The 19,060-nt window shown below is 36.4% G+C and overlaps 1 protein-coding gene across 1 annotated transcript in view; it reads left to right on the top strand.

The window, feature by feature from the left end:
- The window catches only part of LOC134840763 (glycogen phosphorylase-like), a 428,033-nt gene that overhangs the window by 407,018 nt on the left and 1,955 nt on the right, over positions 1 to 19,060 (top strand). Inside the window, exons 2-15 of the mRNA XM_063856790.1 lie at positions 3,635 to 3,710; positions 3,787 to 3,962; positions 4,552 to 4,732; positions 4,933 to 5,174; positions 5,724 to 5,835; positions 7,930 to 8,012; positions 9,421 to 9,725; positions 9,936 to 10,244; positions 11,575 to 11,719; positions 14,777 to 14,933; positions 15,202 to 15,260; positions 15,457 to 15,627; positions 15,914 to 16,095; positions 16,956 to 17,157. Coding sequence (XP_063712860.1) covers positions 3,641 to 3,710; positions 3,787 to 3,962; positions 4,552 to 4,732; positions 4,933 to 5,174; positions 5,724 to 5,835; positions 7,930 to 8,012; positions 9,421 to 9,725; positions 9,936 to 10,244; positions 11,575 to 11,719; positions 14,777 to 14,933; positions 15,202 to 15,260; positions 15,457 to 15,627; positions 15,914 to 16,095; positions 16,956 to 17,157 — 2,394 coding nt within the window. The 5' untranslated portion in view covers positions 3,635 to 3,640. The remainder of the gene's footprint in view (positions 1 to 3,634; positions 3,711 to 3,786; positions 3,963 to 4,551; positions 4,733 to 4,932; positions 5,175 to 5,723; positions 5,836 to 7,929; positions 8,013 to 9,420; positions 9,726 to 9,935; positions 10,245 to 11,574; positions 11,720 to 14,776; positions 14,934 to 15,201; positions 15,261 to 15,456; positions 15,628 to 15,913; positions 16,096 to 16,955; positions 17,158 to 19,060) is intronic.

Raw genomic sequence — 19,060 nt, 5'->3', positions numbered from 1 at the left:
TGCAGGAACAGAGAATCTAACGTGGATCCCCTACCTTGTTGTAAACAAAGGGTAGAAGAGCAGAAGTGTTGGAGGACTGCTTCCAACAGCGTCAGAATAGCTAACGATGTGAAAAACTAAGCAACCAAGTTGTAATTGAAAGCTGAAAGAAAACATTTAGTTGAGTTTTGAGCATTAAAAAATTTGTTGCATTTATAAATTTGTATTTTCATTTTAGTTAGTGGCTTTATAGGCACTCACTATTTATTTAGAAAGGCTTGAGTAAAGAGTATATTTAAATATTCTAGCCTGCATGATTGTTTTTAATCAACTAGGAAAATTGATCATTTTGTGGTGACATGAAAGACTTGGATAATCTCTTGGAGAAGGAGTTTGTTTCATTGTTCTTTCTAACCACAGAGTTCCTTAATTTTAATATTCAGGACAATAACAACCAAGATTTCCGAAGGAAAGAAGCATAATCGGATAATTTTAGCTTGTTGGTTGGCAGGACTGTCCTGCAAACTAACACCTTTTAAAACCTAGGAGAAAAAACTTTAAATCAGGGTATTGACATTGGAAGTCAGAAAAAATGTTTTATCTTAAGTCATATCCTCGAAAGTACAGATTAGTGAAAGAATTTGGAAGGCTATAGTAGTGTAGTATGATGCCAATTATAATCTGCAGTGAGTCGATATGACGTGGATAAGAGTAATTTCGTGCATTTTGTAAATTCTGTTCGATGACACTGTACCATGTCCGGGGAGTATGTGACATTCGACCAGAATTGACAAAAATGCAGATTCGGAGATTTCGAATAGTTAGCAGCTAACCTTCCGAATTGACAGTTTTTAGGGATTAGTGACTTTATTGGGACGATAAGTCCAACGGTGAAGGTCATGATATTCTGTTATTTTGAAATTTTTAAAATTTGAACTGAGAAGTCGAACTACTGAGAAACGGCAAAAACTTCCATTTTGGAAGAAAACCAAAAGAAAATCAGAACAACAATAGTTGCGACGAAGATAACTACGAAAAAATCGAAGATCAGAATCGAAGGAAAAGCAGAGTTAGCAGAGACAACTCCGAGTTGCAACGATTGTGTCGCTACAATCGTTGCAAGGCCGTTCACAACAACGGTGAAGGGTAGAAAAACAGCCTTCCGGAAAGAAGATAATGGCGTTATTTCCCCGGATTCGGGAATCCAGAGGGGTCTCGGGGTTTGAACTGAAACTGTTTTATATAAACTTTTAGCTTCCCGGTTATGTCTTGAATTGAATTTATTTAACATCTGAATTAATTTTACTACGATGAGAAGCTAGGAGTTGGGGGAAAGGACTGATCCATCTTCGGCGGAGATGATGATTTTTATCTACTGAACAAAAACAATAGTAATATAACAAATAGTAGTAGCCCTGTTTTTAGGAGTGACCTCGTGGTCTGGGGATACTGAGACCCAGCCATGAGCTCACTAATTTTGCATGTAATTAAGTTAATTTGAGCGTTCTGGTCGAAGACGGAGAACAGTAACGTTTTTGTCGACCCGATGTTAGAAAGGCCACCTAAAGAACTGGCTTTGGTAGAGACGGTGAAAAGCATGTAGAGCTCTGTTTAGAAGTTGGCCAGTCGTTTTAGAACCTAGCTTTATTTTCCGTCGATATGTACTTCCGGTCGAATGTTACATCTACGAGAGTTTTCTCCTTTGTCGCATGGATCCTGCTATTCACGCTCGGAACGTTTTTCTGAAGAAGAAACATCACCATCTGACATCCAGGTCATCGGTCATCACTCTTTAAAACAAGTTATTTTTTTAATGTCCATTTTTTCAGTTCATCGTTAAGCCTCTTTGGCATTTGGTTACTATATATTGGCTGGACTTTGTGAGTTTTTCCCTCCTAAATAATTTTTATGTTTGGTTGGTGTTCCATCGAAAAGAGCGTAAAATAAATAATGAGAGTGAAAAAATTATGATTGAGTCTAGATATAATTTTTATGGTCAAGATTTTGTTGAGGAGTCATGAATCAAGGTCAAGGTCAACATTGACTTTTGTCAAGTGTGAAGATGAAGATTGGGTAGTCAAGATCAAGATTCAAAAAAGTCAAGATCTTGACAACCCTGGACCAGACTCGATAAACAAACATGATTGAGAGATGGACTGACGCTGTGTAGTCTTGTTAAAGACAATATCTTCACGGTTTCTCAGCGAAATTTTGTTTGTTCTGATTGCTTAGTTTATGATTCTTCGACAAAAATTAAGTTATGCTATTTGAATTTTTGCATCGTGGTCTGGTCTGGTAAGTCTGGTTTTTCTCGTAAATGTCAAAGATAAAAAATTAGAACAGCCGAATGCAAATTGTTTCAATCGTAGAGCGCATTGTGATATGAAGATATGATCTTGATTTGAAGACATCAATGTTGCATAAAACGTTTTCGACAAAAAGTCATTATCAGTAGAACTGAAGAACTCTCATGTTCATATTGCAGTTTTATCTGTACTGTTAGCAGTTTTATCTGTTTTTTTTTAGATTCTACTGATGATGACTTTTGTCGAAATTCTGTTATGCAACATTGATGTTTTTCCAAAGATCATGAATTCAAATAGTGTACTATTTAAGGAAGAGTTCACTTGACAGCCTATTTGAGTTCAAACATTTGAGTTTGTCTCTGAATTGAATTTTCTTTTTAATACTTTCTTTTTGCTATGATTAATTGCGTAATGTGAAAATGTAATTTAAATCTGAAGTTGACTGACACTTGCCTCATTATATTTTTTAAATTTTGCTTTAAAGAGTTCTTTTTTTTAAACGAGCATGAAAGTCGCCATGCGACTATTTCATTTGTGCTGTGAAGGTTTTTCTTCAATATACAGAGCGTAACTCGACTTCTGCATGCTTTCACACTTGGTGTTTGATATTGTCTAAATTTTAGTGTTTCAACATTTACTGTAGACAAAATTATTGTAGACACATTTTAGTTAGGTTTCCTGTCAAGATTTGCTTTAAAAACATTAAAATTTGTGAAATTTTTCAGTTAGATTAACCGCTAAGTTGTTCAACAGAATTGGAATAATCAGAAGTACCAATTAAATGGTATTTTTTGAAGACAGCAAATTGTCTATGTAATAATTCCACCCTAAAATAAATTCAGTTGTCCTAATTTACCTCTTTCAAATTTTGCTTTCAAAAGTTGGTTGGGAAGAAATAGGTCTAGTAGCCACAATTTTTTGTCCAAATAATTCGGAAAAACTCGCTACTATATTCAATTTTTGTCTGGTTTTTATATGGGACCATTGGGAGCTTTCCAGGACCATACTTCTAGTTGACGTTTGTATCGGGACCATACTTCTAAAAAGGCAAACCTAAGTTTTACAAGAGACCAGTTTGTAAGATTCTCTGAATTTTGATTCATCTGAGTTTTTTCGATCTGTAAAATTAGTTTTCGTCTTTTATGTTTTGTCGTTCACGAATAAGAAGTTTACAATTTATGCGCCGAAATTCTCCTATGAACGATAAAAAGAAAGATTCGTCAAGTTAACATCTATCAGCGGGCTTTTTTTGTCATACGTCATTCATTTTTGTATCAAAAGTAGTGTGAAGCTCCTGTTCGCCCTTGAGTTGTAATTTATTTCCATAGTTCATTTTTTTGTGGTTTCAGAAAACCATGTCGGCCAAACCCCTTTCTGACGAAGATAAGAAGAAGCAAATCAGTGTCCGAGGTATTGCTCAGGTAGGTTCAAAAAATTGTTTGAATCTTGAACCGTGTTCTTGTAAATCTCTTTTTCTATGACATGATCAATTTACAGGTAGAGGATATCTCAGGAATCAAAGAAGCATTTAACAGGCATTTGCATTACACCCAAGCGAAAGATAGAAAAGTGGCAACTGAGCGTGATTATTTTTTCTCGCTTTGCTATACAGTCAGAGAGAAGCTTGTTGGCAGATGGATTCGAACCCAGCAGCACTATTATGAGAAAGATCCGAAGGTAAAAGATGAGATATGAGTTTTCCTATCAGAGTTGTCAAGAGTGCAAACAAGAGCTCAAATCTATGAAAACCTCATTTTTGCGACCATACGTATAGGCGCGGGAAGTAACTATGTCCTAGGGTGTAATTTTTCTAGACGTTTTTGACTACCCAAAGAAGCCTAAAAAAGCTGTCTCAGTGGCGAGAAAAATTGGTCTGATTATCATTGGTTTTCAGAGTGTATGTCCCGAAATGGAAAAATGGCAGGTTGTGTCTACTCTAGAGATCTAATTCCGTGAGAATGTTCAGATTGTTAGCCCGTTTTTGCAGTTTGAACCTTCAATCGCCGTTTACTGGAAAAATAAACCGAAAATTTGAAAAAAAAGTTCTCATAGTCGGAGCATTTTGTGCTTCTTGAACAGCTACCGTCTATCTTTGATTTCTTATAAATATGTTTAGACCAATTTACTATTAAGCCAATTGTGTTAGCAACTGATGATACAATCATACTGAGAATATGTACTTTAAGCATCTATGCAATTTACACACAGTTCGTAGCAGAAACGACTGCTGAAGTTTAGAATTCTGAATGTTGTTTGTGTGTTCTAGAGAGTGTACTACTTGTCTCTGGAATTCTATATGGGGCGTACATTGACCAATACTATGGCGAACCTGGGTATGCAGTCGCAAGTTGATGAGGCGCTCTATCAGATGGGATTGGAACTTGAGACCCTTGAAGAGAAGGAAGAAGATGCTGGACTCGGAAACGGAGGACTGGGTCGTCTGGCAGGTCAGTAAATTTTGCGACCTATTTGATTGACAATTAAATTCATTGATTTTGTTTTTATCACGATGCAAATGCAAGTTTCATTTCTTTTACTAATTGCCCGATTAGTAGTGACCTGAATGAGCCTCTAGGTAGCATGCACTACTGGTTCTCAGTAATGTATTCTTAGTTTTGGCTTAAACCAATGCAGTCCTTTTTTATAGCTTGTTTCCTTGACTCTATGGCAACTTTGGGTCTGGCGGCATATGGATACGGGATCAGATACGACTACGGAATCTTCACCCAGAAGATTTTCAATGATGAGCAACATGAGGAGACTGATGATTGGCTCAAGTTTGGCAACCCATGGGAGATTGCAAGACCAGAGTACCAGATCCCGGTGCACTTCTACGGCAAACTTCACTACCCCAAGGAGGGAGGAGCGCCGCAGTGGGTCGACACCGAGGTATCAATTATATTTTCCAACCTTCCTTTAAAAATTGTACAGGTCGATCGTTCATTTTACCAAGTTTCAACTTTTCGAATAATTAAGAGTCATCATGCCACCCCTTCTTTACTGAATGTAGAAAAGCTAGCTTACGATTTCACATTTTGTTCTCTCCTATTTTGCAAATAAAAGTGCTCATTTGGTGGCTCTTTGCTGGCATAGAATTGGCAATTAACTAAGCATCTGTTTTATTTGCTTTATTTCTGGCTAGTGATTGCCGATTTTCGAAAGATCATGGCGAGGAAGCGTGACTCTTAAACTCGAGTTCGGGGGCTCGACACAATTTTTACGGCGTATTTTTGCCTTTTCTTTCCTTTTTTCATTGTTTTACCTTTATAGAGCTTCTTTTTACCGTTTTCTCGCTTGTGATTGCAAAGTGCACCTTCGCCTCTTTGTGAAAAAATGAATCGAAGTTAAATAGCTTATTTTTTAGTCACTTGGCTAGGTTTACTTTATAACACGGCTCAAAAATTTGGTATTAAATATTTAAATCCTAGTGCTTGATAGGTAGTGATGGCAATGCCGTATGACACTCCCATTCCTGGCTTCCGAAACAACTATGTGAACACTCTGCGACTGTGGTCTGCCAAGGCACCCACCGCCTTCCACCTGAGCTCATGTGAGTACACCGATGAATGTATACAGGGAACTGAGCTCAATAAACCGAAGTATCAGAAACTTACTAGATAAATAAACCGATTTACATTATTACGCAAGCGAGCTAGTAAGCAATATCAAATCGGCATATAGACTTTTTTCAGGCTAACAAATCGTTAAACAATTACTTGAATAATTTTATAGCTGAATTAATAATAATTTCAAATCATTAAGCTTCGACTCATGCAGCCCGTCGACCTTTTTTCTGTCTGTCTGTTTTGTGGAACTTTCTTGCGCTGTAAGCAATAGCATTGTAAGTGAAAGAGTTTTTGATTTATTCCTGCAACTTGGGTTCGACTTTCGATTACCCTTGCGACAGGCAAGGCTGTTGCAATCGGGTACTAACTAGACTTTTTCCCGTAAATAATTTTGTTCACAAGTTTCATCTCCTAAACTCTTTCATCTACTCAGCGTTTCTGTTGCAACAGAAATATTTTGGGCTTGATAGCATTTTAAATTTCCAGCCTAATCGAAATATGCTTTTAATTTATTAAAATTTTACTAACTCGATTTGTTAAAATTTATTCTTTTTCGGCTGTATTAGTTTCGGCCTATATATCGGCCTAGAGCCCTCATTTTGCGTCGTTTAATGAATGAAAACAATTTTTGTATGCGCATGTGTGCGTTTCGAGGGGGAATTGGCCTTGAATTTTTTTTCAGTTTAAAGGGCTCTGCTCATGTATTTTTGGCTTTGTGAGAAAGACTGAGAAAACGGTCAGAGGACTTGATTTTTTGAAGGTTCAGATTTTTTCCAAGTTTTTGTAACACCCATGCTTGAGACTTGAAATCCCGGGAGTTTGATTCGGTCGAAACCTGTTTTTTCAGCATACTGAAAATTTTCGCAGTGTTTTATTTATTGTCTCTGCATATTTTGTCGACTTAGTCCCGCAGAAAGGACTTTTTTCAAACTTTGGTTTTTTCTAGCACTCCGAAAGCTCCATGTGAGTTTTCCATTAGTGCATGTAATTTCGCTCCAGATAATTTGGGCTTTTGCTGCAATTTTTGTTGAGAAAAACGATTTTTGAAGATTTTTATTTAGTTTTCATTTGTTTTTAATGATAGTCATTCATTTTTCTATCGCAAGTGGTGCGAAGCTCAGCCTCGCCTCTGTGTTTATTGTCATTTTTTTGATACGCTTCATAATTTTTGAAATTCGAAAATTGAAATCAATTTTTTCTGTGTCCTTACGTTCGTTGACTATTTTCCAAATGCCTGTTGGATATGTTTTTTAATCTATGGAATTTTTTCTGGGAAAATTTGAATTGTCTGATTGTCGCGAGCCTGCTTTTTTTCATCTACTTAATTTCCAAAGCATTTGAAAAATTAAAGAGCTTAAACCATTTAAGAGCGCTGTGTCTAACATTTGGTGATGCAGGCAGTTGAGTTTCAAGATTTTGTATAGTTTTTTTCATGTTTTTAATTTAAAGGTTCATCGGCTTAAATAAATTTAGAATGGAAATATCATGCTGTTACGTGCCTCATAATGGTAGATTAAAGGGGAAAAAATTTTTTTTGATGAGGAATCGTGCAAAGGCGACGTAACAACCTAAAACTTTTATAGCTTTTAATGAAAAAAATTAATAAAATTTTTGGCTCAATGGACGTCTGCACAAGCATTTTCTGACATTTACTAGTCCGTAAATTTTGTCTCAGCTCGAATTAAACAATGGGCATTGTGTTTCATGTCTTTTTACCTCAATTGGACATTATTCGTGACACATGCCATTTGAAAATTTTATCTAAATAGTTTGTTCGGCTTCGTAGCTTCCATCTTATTTTCTGTCTGCTGGCTTACTATGCTATTTGTATGTGTTGTATCGCAAATTCTGTTATGTGTCAAAAAGTGCAATATTAAGGAGTAAGTGGATGACTAAATAAAGTTTTTTTTTCAAATCCTTGAGAAGTCTTCGCACTATACGATTTTGGCTTAAAGCTAATTGAACAGCGTAATTCAGTTATGCAATAAAAAAATGTGGTCGTAAATGGGTGCTGATCTTTTGAATGGTGGTCTTTTCAAATGTTTAACATTGTGTTAGTATGTTTCCGGTTGTTTTAGTCAATGTAGGAGACTACTTGAATGCCGTTTGTGACCGCAACTTGGCGGAGAACATCTCGCGAGTGCTGTACCCCAATGACAATGTAAGTGCATCTGAAAGAGAGAAAGTGAACGGTTTTTTGCAATTTTTTTCGTTGCAACCTTTTTTCAAAATGGAACCTACTATTTTATCTCTTCAATCAACGCAACGTTCCTCCTTTTACTTTGAAAACAATCAAAAAGCTTGAAAAACATTTAGATTTAAATTAATTTAGTCCAATTATGAAATCGCTTAATTTGGTTAAATGTTCCCATTTATTGTGTAGTTTTTTCTTAACTTTTTTTCAGGTACTGCAATGTGTATTTTTAATTGCATTGGTGTCTGTTCTTGAATACGTATGCTTGTTTTGTCATATTTTATTCTTTGAATGGTTTTTATCTGACTACTGATTTACATTCATTTGCTCTATTTTGTTCTTCAATTGTTTGCAATTGGTGTGTCATTTTCGTCTCAGTCAGTTCAGCAGACCTAAGTTTAGCATGCTTCTTAAGCTCTACATTCGGTTTCCCCTTTGAGCCATTCTACATGGCGTCAAGAATACCTAGACAATTAATGTTTATCGACCAGATTTTGCCTTGCATTTCCATTACTCTAGGGAATCTTAAACTGAAGTTGGTTTCCACATGAATACGATACGAATGCAAGAACCTTGTTGAGTAACAAGCAGAATGTTGTAGCACAGATTTGCATGCTGTCTAATATTGGCAATGAAGGTCAATATCTCGAAGCTTAAGCTACAAATAATTTTACCTGTCAGAGTATTGTGTCAAGTGAATGAGCTATGAAAAATAACTTGAATGAAGCGTGATAAATACATGAACGGATTGACTGGCCATGCACCAGCTATTCTGTTTTGTATTAGATGTTTTTTTCAGTCTTGTCAGATGTAACAAAGAGGCGTGTAGTTCTAGTTACATAGGAAAGTGTTTAAATTTTTAATCACCAGAATGAATGAATGTATGTGGTGAAATTAAAGCTGAAATCTTGTCATGAAGGAAAAGTCTGCTAGTGAAAAAGGAAATCAAAAGCCACGGACGACTATTTCAGGGAATTATTTATTGTTTCTATTGGAAAGGAATAAAAAAACAGCTCTCAGTCAAGTTCCCTGTTTACATGCTGTAGCGAGTTAGTAGACTAAGAGTGGTGTATTCAGCTTATCTCAAATAACAAATGCAGGATGTCAAAACGTGAATATATACCTCCCTCTCCAATAAAGATTCAATCGTAACTGGATGAAAATTCAGGATATCCTTTGCAGTAAATAATCAAAGAAATACGACACGTCAATGTGATCAAATTGCTTCTTAGGTCGAGTTTTCTCTGGTTGAATTTTCAAAAATAAGCCATGCTTGGTTGAAAAACCAGGGGAACGTATCGAAATTGTTTGGAATGATAAGTGTAAGAGTTTTGGCTACCTTGACCTGGCGTGGAATTCTGATCATGCTTTTCAGTTCATCGAGGGGAAAGAATTGCGACTGAAACAGGAGTACTTCCTGGTAGCTGCGTCTCTCCAGGATCTCCTCAGACGCTTCAAGGTGTCCAAGTTTGGCACCCTGGACAAATCAAGAGTAGACCTGTCGAAACTACCGGACAAGGTGGCGATCCAGTTGAATGATACTCATCCCTCACTCGCTATTCCGGAGATGATGCGCATCCTAGTTGACATCGAGGGAATGAGCTGGGACGATGCGTGGAGTCTGACCCAAAGATGTATGGCCTACACTAACCATACTGTGCTGCCCGAAGCTCTTGAGAGGTTGGCATAGATCTTATTTTTGGGCCTAGTTGTCCACTCAATTGGACAAGTAATCTAATTTCATAACAAATGAAAAGTGTATGATGCATGAAATTTTCAAATGAGTATACGTCTAGTATTTTTTAGCTCATACCTACTGTTTTGAATAAACAAAGAGCGTGAAAGCTCTCAAAAACGTGTAGCAATGTAGAAGATAGATAATTGTTGCAGATGGTCTGTGAAAATGTTGGAGTTTCTGCTGCCGAGACACTTGAACATCATCTACGAGATCAACCAGCGCTTCATGGACAAAGTGGCGCAAAAGTGGCCGGGAGACTTCCCTCGTATGGGCCGCATGTCCATAGTTGAGGAGTTGCCGGAGAAGAGGATCAACATGGCCCACTTGTCTATAGTGGGATCTCATGCCATCAACGGAGTGGCCGCTCTCCACAGCGAGATCATCAAAGAAACAGTGTTCAAGGACTTCTTTGATATGGAACCAGAAAAGTTCCAGAACAAGACTAACGGAATCACGCCAAGGTAAAAATTTAACACATAGGTAACATTTTTTCTGCGAAGAGGAAGTAAGTATCAGAAGCTAATGATTGGAAGTCTGCTAATACGGACAGTCAATTGTTTGTTGGTATCCGAAGCTAATGATTGGAAGTCTGATATTACGGACAGTCAATTGTTTCTATCACAGACTAAAATTTCGATAGTTATCTGCGTTTAAACGTCACGTTTAGTAAAATTAGCAACTTTGAGTGTCTTTACCGTTTCGAGAGGTAACGCGATTGCCATTGTGCCCTAAGGTCTGGGGTTTGAGTCCCGGCCGGACCTGTTTTTTTTCCAGTATGTATGAAATTGCATTTCTTTCCTGTAAAAATTGAATTGTCGGACTTTCATTTGTTTGCTTATGTTTTTTTTGGCTTAGATGTCACATGGGGAAGTTTCTTAAGCTGTCAGCACTTATCATCGTAAATGCAAGTGTTTTTGATTGACTCGTGTAATTTGTAAAAATTCATAACCCTGACTTCGCATTTTTCTTTGGTTTTCCTTCTTCTTTTCGCTTAAAAGCTTTATTCGGAATCAATGGTTTCATCGTATGTTTTATCGGCTCTGTTACTTTATACAAAGAGAGACGGAATAACAAAGTTTTGTAAAAATGTTTTTTTTTTTTTGCAAAAATTGAAAATCATTTTCTTGTCGCTTCAACGGCAAAAAACGATTTTTTTTTTTTGAAAAATTCAGGAGGTTGCAAGTTTTAAAATTTAACTGCTCAAAAAAAATTGACAACAGTTTCTAATGGCGTTTTTTGTACTCGGCTCAACAAATGGTGTTTACCCACTTGTTGTAGGCTCAGTGGCCGTTCGGTAAATTTTAAAAATTTATCCAAAAGTGATGGTTGCTTTTCGGCTGTTTTTCTGAAATGATTTTCAATTTTAGCAAAAAAAAAATATTTCGAAATTTTGATTTTAAAATTCTATCTCTTTGTATTTGCTAGCTTGCAATGCTGCGCTTGTATTTTATCGCAAGTAATTTAAAATTTCGATTCGCCACTGTGTTTAAAAGTGCTGCAAAATAATTTTTAAATGTTTGCCTCTTTGTTTATTGTTGATGAAGGAGCTCTTTGTTCACAAACTCTTGGTACCGCGTCAGCTCGCAGCAAAAGACAATTCAGCTCGGTTTGAAAGCTATTTTAAAACTCGGCATTGGCAAGCAGCCGTGGCTCGCTCCGCTGAAGTTACATTCGGCGCGAGTGGTAAATTGCGCGTGAATCAGTGTGTTGCTGTAATCTAAATGGTCTTGTTTGGTAATTTAAACATGAAGTTCAATTTGGTTCAGTTTTTCGTAATTTGCACCTTTGCAGACGTTGGTTGGTGTTGTGCAACCCTTCTCTGGCTGACTTGATTGTGGAGAAATTGGGCAGTGACGACTGGCTGACAGATCTGAGCCAGCTGAGGAAACTGGAGCAATGGGCGGAGGATCCTCAGTTCCTGATGGCCGTTTCAAGGGTAAGTTAAGTTAATTTTATCACAAGCTTGAGCTGTTCACATTCATTGAATCAATAATGTTAATCAACACAGTGAGTTTTCACTTATTTAGGTCTATGTCTCGTGTTTTCTGCACGCTTTTTAAGGTTTATTGGGATGTGCGATGCATTGAAATTACCAATACATTGATTTGATTTAGAGAATTGCGTTTCCAGTGAAGTTGAGCTGAGTTGCAGTGAAAATGCTATAAATATTTCCTTGGAAATTGCTCAAGTCGCTAAAAATCTGTTAGCAATTTTTGCATTTATAATCTAGAGCAAACTCCAATAGTCAACCTGGGATTCTTTATAGAGTTGATTAAAGAGTCAAATGATGATTTTTAATCGTGAATGAGCGCAGTTGATGGTTGAACGTGGTAGTTTTTTTCTTTGATTTTTACTTTCCTGGAGTTTTGATATTTTGCCAACTGTCTGGTGGCCAACTGTCTTTTTCCAAATGTTCTCTAATTCTGTTTGTTTATCAAAAAACTGACAAATATTCTTTTTTAAAGAGTCGTTGAACGTAGTTCAAAGTCTTAAATAGGTAGTGATGATTTTTTTTCAGGAAAAGTCTTCAGAATTCATTTAGGCTCAAATTTAGTTCGGCGGTTTTTTTTAAATTCAATTCGTTTCCTTTGTTGAAAGGAAGGCAAACTCCAATATCGAATAGCAAAATTGTATAAAACGCAATGATTGTGGTCGATTTCTAGTTTCGGAAATATTTACCTATTGATCCAGTTTTTTCAAATTGGATTTATTTAAATGAAAAGTGTCAATCAAATTTTTCAAGAGTTTTAAGACCATCTTGTTTTTTTTCGAAAATTGATTTTTCAATAAAAATTGTTGTTTCTTCTTTAGGTAGTTACGTTTTTCGAAATTAGATTATTCGTTAATAAGTTTAAATGAACGGTTTGAATTTTAATCCAAAAAACTTTTTTGTACCTTGTAAAAATATTGGAAGTATTTGATTTTTAAAAAAACTTTAACGTGATTCATTGTGTCTTTGAAACATAAAAATGGAAAGTTTTTCACGACTATCTTTTTTCGGTTTCGTTTAGTTGATTGACTCTTTTTACACAAACAATCTTGTAAGCATTGCGTTATTATTATTTTCCAATCCAACTAGCTTAAAAAAGTGCTCATTTTGGTGGCACTTTGATGCATAGTATTGGGATGCTTTATAGCACGCGAAATTTCTTTTTTAAAGAGTCAAGTGTTTTGGTTTTTCAAGCCTTAGTAGCTTTGTTGTGTAGGGCTGTAGACTTTGATGGCCGAGGTTTGTGGTTGTTTTACCTTAGTGGTCAGTGTTTTCCTAACCCTTTGAATTTTTATTTTTATCTAACTTTTTTGAACCTACTTCTTGATTTTTATTCGCTCGTATTCTCTTATTGTGTCCAACTGTATGTTTGCAGTGTTTCTGTAAATTCAGATATCTATTTTTTGGCTCAGAAAGTTGTGTTTTTTTGGCAATTTTTTTGCCCAATTGCTTTTTGTTCCGACCACTGACGGTGGGAAGGATTTTTGTATTTGGATGTTCTTTTTTTTGTTTTTTTTTTCTCGCAAAATCGCGTACCACAAAAATAGTTGGAAGGGGTTGTGTGATATGTTATATTAAAGCTTCTACAGTCGTGATTCGAACCCTATTAATTTTTTTCCGCTGTTTTCGCTGTTAAAATTTTTTGATGTTTGGTCTAATTTCGAGCGATAATGCGGAAATAAGTTGTCGAAACTTAGTTTTACTCAAGGAATATTAGTTTATGAAACTTCGTTTCTTTTCTTTGATTATTAGTTTGATAAAACCTATGTAAAATATGCGTTTTCTACTCTTATCTATCGAATTTTATTTTCTAGGCTTTAGTTCAGATTCGCTCATAGCCAAATAAACAAGAAATATCACAATTTGCAAAAAAAAATGTTTTTTTTTTTCGTGGTCGGATTTCTGTGCTCCTTGCACTCCAACTGGCTATCCTTTTGCGATTTGATTTTTATAAATTTACTTCATTCATTTGCGTAATGATAAATATATGAATTTCTCCAACAATAAAATCGCACAGATGGCACGCAAAATGTGAATTCGGATTAAATTCACAAACTGGATTTCAAATGTAAAGTTTACTAGCGGAATACTATTTTTTTTTAATTGAGTTAGTTTTTACCAAGGCTCAAGGAAATTCGTTTTTTTAATGTTTTTTTTTCTATTGTCTTGTCTTCATTGACTGTTTTCTCGTTTTCATTTGTCTGTCGGCTGTATTTATCTCTCAGTTTCAGATTAATAAGCCGTTAAAAGTTGCTTCGATTTGTTGTAGCTTTTTAAAATCGTCTTAGCTTCTTTTCGTATTCTCAAATAAGGATTTTTCTATCCTCTGTTGACCGTTAGCGTTAATCAGAGCTATTCAATATTCATGGTTTGTAAAAATGTCTGGGGATTTCTTTCCAAACAGGAGTGAGAGAAATCTCCCCTAAGCATTCTAAATTAAGCATTTTAAATTAAGAGTGAAGGAGAGGATAACGATAGTTTGAATTGACTGAGGGTTGCTTCCAAGTTTTTTTTTACTGAGAAACTGTAATTGTTCCTTTGTCCAGCTAGCTGCATGGTGGCCAACTAAAAACAGCTAAATCACAATTTGAATGAAAAATAACTTAAATGAGCTCCGCTTACCAAAGTCTGATGCTGATAATTAGCAGGATAGTGCGGAAGTACCACCAGAACGGGTAACGCTGGAAATTAAAGCAATTGTTTGTTTGAATTTAACTGAATGAGCCTCAAAGGATTGGTTACAAGAGATAGAAATTCGCGAGTTGATGAGAAACATGCGGTAAAAGAAACATGAAACTTGAGAACATGGCATTCAGGCTTCGGAAACTTGTGGACTGTGAATCTCTTTTAGTTTCCGTGAAATAATTGTCATTTTTAATGCTTTAAAGTTAGGTTGTGTACCGGATTACAAGTCAATTTCAGAGTATTGGTTTTTGATGTAGATTTTACATTTGATCGCCAGTTGCGATTTGTTCGGTTGTTTATGTTTGGGTGTGTGTGTAGGTGAAGAATGAGAACAAGCAGCGACTGGCACATTACATAGAGAAGGAGTACGGCATCAAAGTGGACTGCCACTCTCTGTTCGACTGCCAAGTGAAGAGGATCCACGAGTACAAGCGACAGCTCATGAACATCCTCCACGCAATCACTCTCTACAATAGTGAGTCCGCTTTTCAAAATATGTGGATTCCAGTAGAGAGGGACGGGAATTGAACCTACATTACAAGGCCATACTTGCTTTTTATAGACGCACGAGTTGTGCAATCCCGAGATAAGCCATCAAACCTGTTAAACCGGGGAATCGATTTACCAAATTGTTGTAGAAGAATTTAAGAAATACTGAACAACCCCGTATGGTACCTCAAATGCGCAGAATAGGACTAATCTCATCACCTCATCATTATCTCAGACCTCCGAATTTTGTTTAGGAATCAAGGCGAATCCGAATGCCAACATCGTCCCTAGAACCATCATGATCGGTGGAAAGGTATGAACTTGTCACTTGTTATGAGCCTATCTCGTAAAATTATGAGTCTTTGCAAATATGGTAGAGAAAATTACCTCATTTGAGCTTTCACAAATTGATCAAAAAAGAAAATCCGTATGTGGCAATGAATGTTTCTGAATAAGTCTTCTACATCATGAGCACATTTTTTGAGTTTTATCTGTTGTGCTGTTGCTAGGCTGCTCCCGGGTATTGGACAGCAAAGCAGATCATCAACCTGTTCTGTCGAGTCGCTCGAGTGGTCAACAGCGACCCTATGGTCAACACCAAGCTCAAGATGGTGTTCTTGGAGAACTACCGCGTCTCCCTAGCTGAGAAAGTCATCCCTGCCGTAGATCTCAGCGAGCAGGTATGTTTATTACGAACATGCTTTTTATATAGGAAAAAGAACAGGCTTCAAAACAGACAGGAAACCGATTTCAATTGCAAAAATGTCAAGAGGCTTCTTATTCTAACGTTCTTGGAATCTGATTAATACAGTCGGAAATCCCATTATTTTGCAACAAGCTTTCTAGTATAATTCCTTTTAAGCCATGGTTTGTTTTCCATTTTTGTAAACAGCTTTCGATGTTGGGCAAAGAGTTTTCAAGAAGGTTTTAAAAAGATATTGACATTGTTACCCTGTTTGTTGTCAGATCTCGACAGCTGGTACGGAGGCGAGTGGCACTGGAAACATGAAGTTCATGTTGAATGGGGCAGTGACGATTGGGACCCTGGACGGGGCCAATGTGGAGATGCTGGAGGAGCTGACCAACAAGGAGGACATGTTCATTTTCGGCATGAAGGTCAACGAGGTCGAGGCACTCAAGAAGAAGGGGTAAGTGCAGTAGTATTCTACATGCTTATCCTTGCACTAAAACTGCTCTATTTAGTAGTAATTATTTGTTTTCAAATGAAGATTATCATAGAAACTAATGAACTTCAAGCACATAGTTATTTTATCATATATAACCTCTGAGAGATCGCCATTGGATTATTTGATTTTTTTCTATCTGTTTTAACAGGAATGGATGTAGGATTTTCTCGAGGGGGGGGGGGAGGGGAGGGAGGGAGGGAGAGGAGTTTGTGCATTTAAAAAAAAAAATTTGTTAACCTTTTTTTCAAGTCGACTTATTTGATTTTGCGAGCCCTGCCAAAGCACTAAAAAGACCCCGCAGTCAAATTTTTGAAGAAAAAAACATGCCAAAAAATGCGGTTTGAGGCACTTTTTAGAAAATTTTAACCAAAAAAATTGCTTTTTTTGGCGCGCGCTTCCCCCTCAAAATTAGTATATTTTGAGGCCTTCAAAAAAATTTTAGGGTCAGCCGAAAATCGACATCTCAAAATAATGCAAATAACCCCCCCTAAATCCGCCCCTGTGTTTACAGGTGTTTGGGTTGTTGGGTTGTAATCGGACTTCAACTTCAAACTCTGTCTAAACTGTAACACATCGATCCCCTAAGACAACTATTAAAGCTCGACAATTACAATAATAGTATCATTTAAGCAACAGAAAAGTTTGTCGAATTGTACTGTTTTTGTACTCTTAAGCTTAAGTGATTTACGATTTTGGAAGATGTCTCATTTTCTTAAAATAAAAACCTCAGACCCGTTGTAGTGGATTTGTTTTAGAGATCCTAGATGATTGACATTTTAACTAGGCGAGAAGACTAGTAGATGAATATTGTTTGGTTTTAGATACAACCCGTACTCGTTCTACCAGGCAGATCCGGAGCTGAAGTGTGTATGTGACATGATTAGAGACGGATACTTCAACCGGGAGAACCCTGACCTGTTCAAGGGCATCTACTCCAACCTGGTCAACCACGACCACTACATGCTGCTAGCCGACTACAAGGCGTACATCGCCGCACAAGACAGAGTCGCAAGGCACTATGCTGTAAGTGTAAATGAGAATCCGTGGAAGTTTTTTTATAGGACCTGAATTTCGATTTCTTTTCAATTTCTATTCCAATTTATTTGCTTATGGCAAATGGCGCAAAATCGTGAGTGAGTTTAGTTTTGAGGATTTTTATCTTTGGGTCATTTTGGCTTTTCGTAGTTAATAAAAAATTACGCCAAAAATACCAAGTCGATCACAGACATAATTGGCTAATCGGACTTTGGTTTTTCTGCGTAAGTTTCGTCAGCTTAGTTGCCATATCACGGATTTTTTTTTACTGTAAGCAAGTATCATGGTAGTTGCAAGTGTTGATCATTGTAGATTCAGGGCGACTTGAATTTTTTTTTGTAAAAAATCCTTTTTTTTCGGCTCAACTGGTGTCTATCAAAGGTTGTCGGCTTTGTTTCCGCTTCGTAAGTTTTGTTCCGTTGCCAATTAAAATTTCAAATGTCTCGTTTGGCATGTTAAATTAAAATTGCGGCGGCTCGATGGAAACAGGTAGAATGAAAATGTATCGAATTGGGTTTTTTATTCAATTTTAATTTTTGAGACGCTTTCCAAAGTTTCGTGAATTTTTTTTGCAAATCTTAAGTTTTTCTCAAACTTCGCTACCGGTTTCCTTAAAAGGGTACCAATGTAAAGACCACCCATGCACCCCCCTGCGTGCCTGCAAAATCCCCTAGTAGCTTTGCGAAGATTTCTTTCTCACTTATTTTAGCAGAGAACGAACTAAGGTTTTGGCAAAGTCCAATTTTTGAAATAACCCATTTCATCCCGCATCAGTATGACAGGATTCCAAAATTATCGAGGAGCTACCTATAAATTTAGCTGGGCTCCTGACTATCTTTAATCGAGACATATGCTCACTTTTTCGGTTTTTTTTCATGTTTTTTTGTTTGTTTGTGTTGTATCGCAATATTAGTGCAAAGCTCCAAATTGCTTCTGTGTGATAACTTGTTAAATTTGTCATTTGGGATGAAAAAACTCATTTTTCAAACAGAAAATAATTTCGAATGCTATATTTGGCGCTTCAATGGCATAAAAATTTTAAAAAATGAGTTTTTTTTTTTTCGTTTTTTATTATTCTTTTTTGGCGATAACTCTTGTGTTCTTTGTGTTGGCTATAAATCTTGTCGATTATACCTAACTTACTAATTTTTTAGGCGTGTGTATTGTTTTATCAACACACCACGTACAAAAGCGACACTAATTTGAATAACTTAGTAATCTGCAGTAAACTCTGTAGTGAACTTTTATTTGTAGTTTTTAAGCTTATGGTCGGAACATTCTGTGCTACTTGCACAGTAACCGGCTGTCCTTGTTTTTTTTGGATATCCGAGCTGAATAGTAAAATGTATCTACTGACTAAGTTTTTTCTAATTGGGTTATTCTTATAAAAAAATTGACTGTCTTGTCTAATTGGGAAGTTTTATGAAAAACTGCCAATCTTGAAAGATTCTTGAAATTCAAAGAGCTTTAACATGATGTGTTTTTTCTCTTGGAAATTCGAAATTGATCCGTTTTTTCGGTTTTCTTGAGTTCATTGACTCATTTAACTGTCTATTGGTTATTTTTACTGTCTTTAGGTTATTTTTTCTGCCTTTCGATGAGACAATCAACGGAGTCGGTTCCAGTTTTGTCCTGTCTAACGTATCAAATGAGCTAATCTTTCCTTTTTTGATAAGCTTAGCTTTCTTGAGCATGCATTATTAATTGGGAAGAATAAAAGACGTTTTCTCATGATGCATTAGCAAGAAAAAGCAATGGGAGATTTAAATCAAATTATTGTTATCTGCTAAATAACTTGGCAATCGAAAAATTGTGCAGATGGAATATTTTTCAGAATTTGATTGTAATCTACGAGAATTGATTTTTCAGTTATTGGCTTCATAAATCTTAT

The sequence above is a fragment of the Symsagittifera roscoffensis genome, chromosome 2 (assembly GCF_963678635.1).
Source record: "Symsagittifera roscoffensis chromosome 2, txSymRosc1.1, whole genome shotgun sequence".
NCBI lineage: Eukaryota > Metazoa > Xenacoelomorpha > Acoela > Convolutidae > Symsagittifera > Symsagittifera roscoffensis.
Note: the sequence above shows the minus strand (reverse complement) of the source record. Positions and strands in the feature narration are given on the sequence as shown.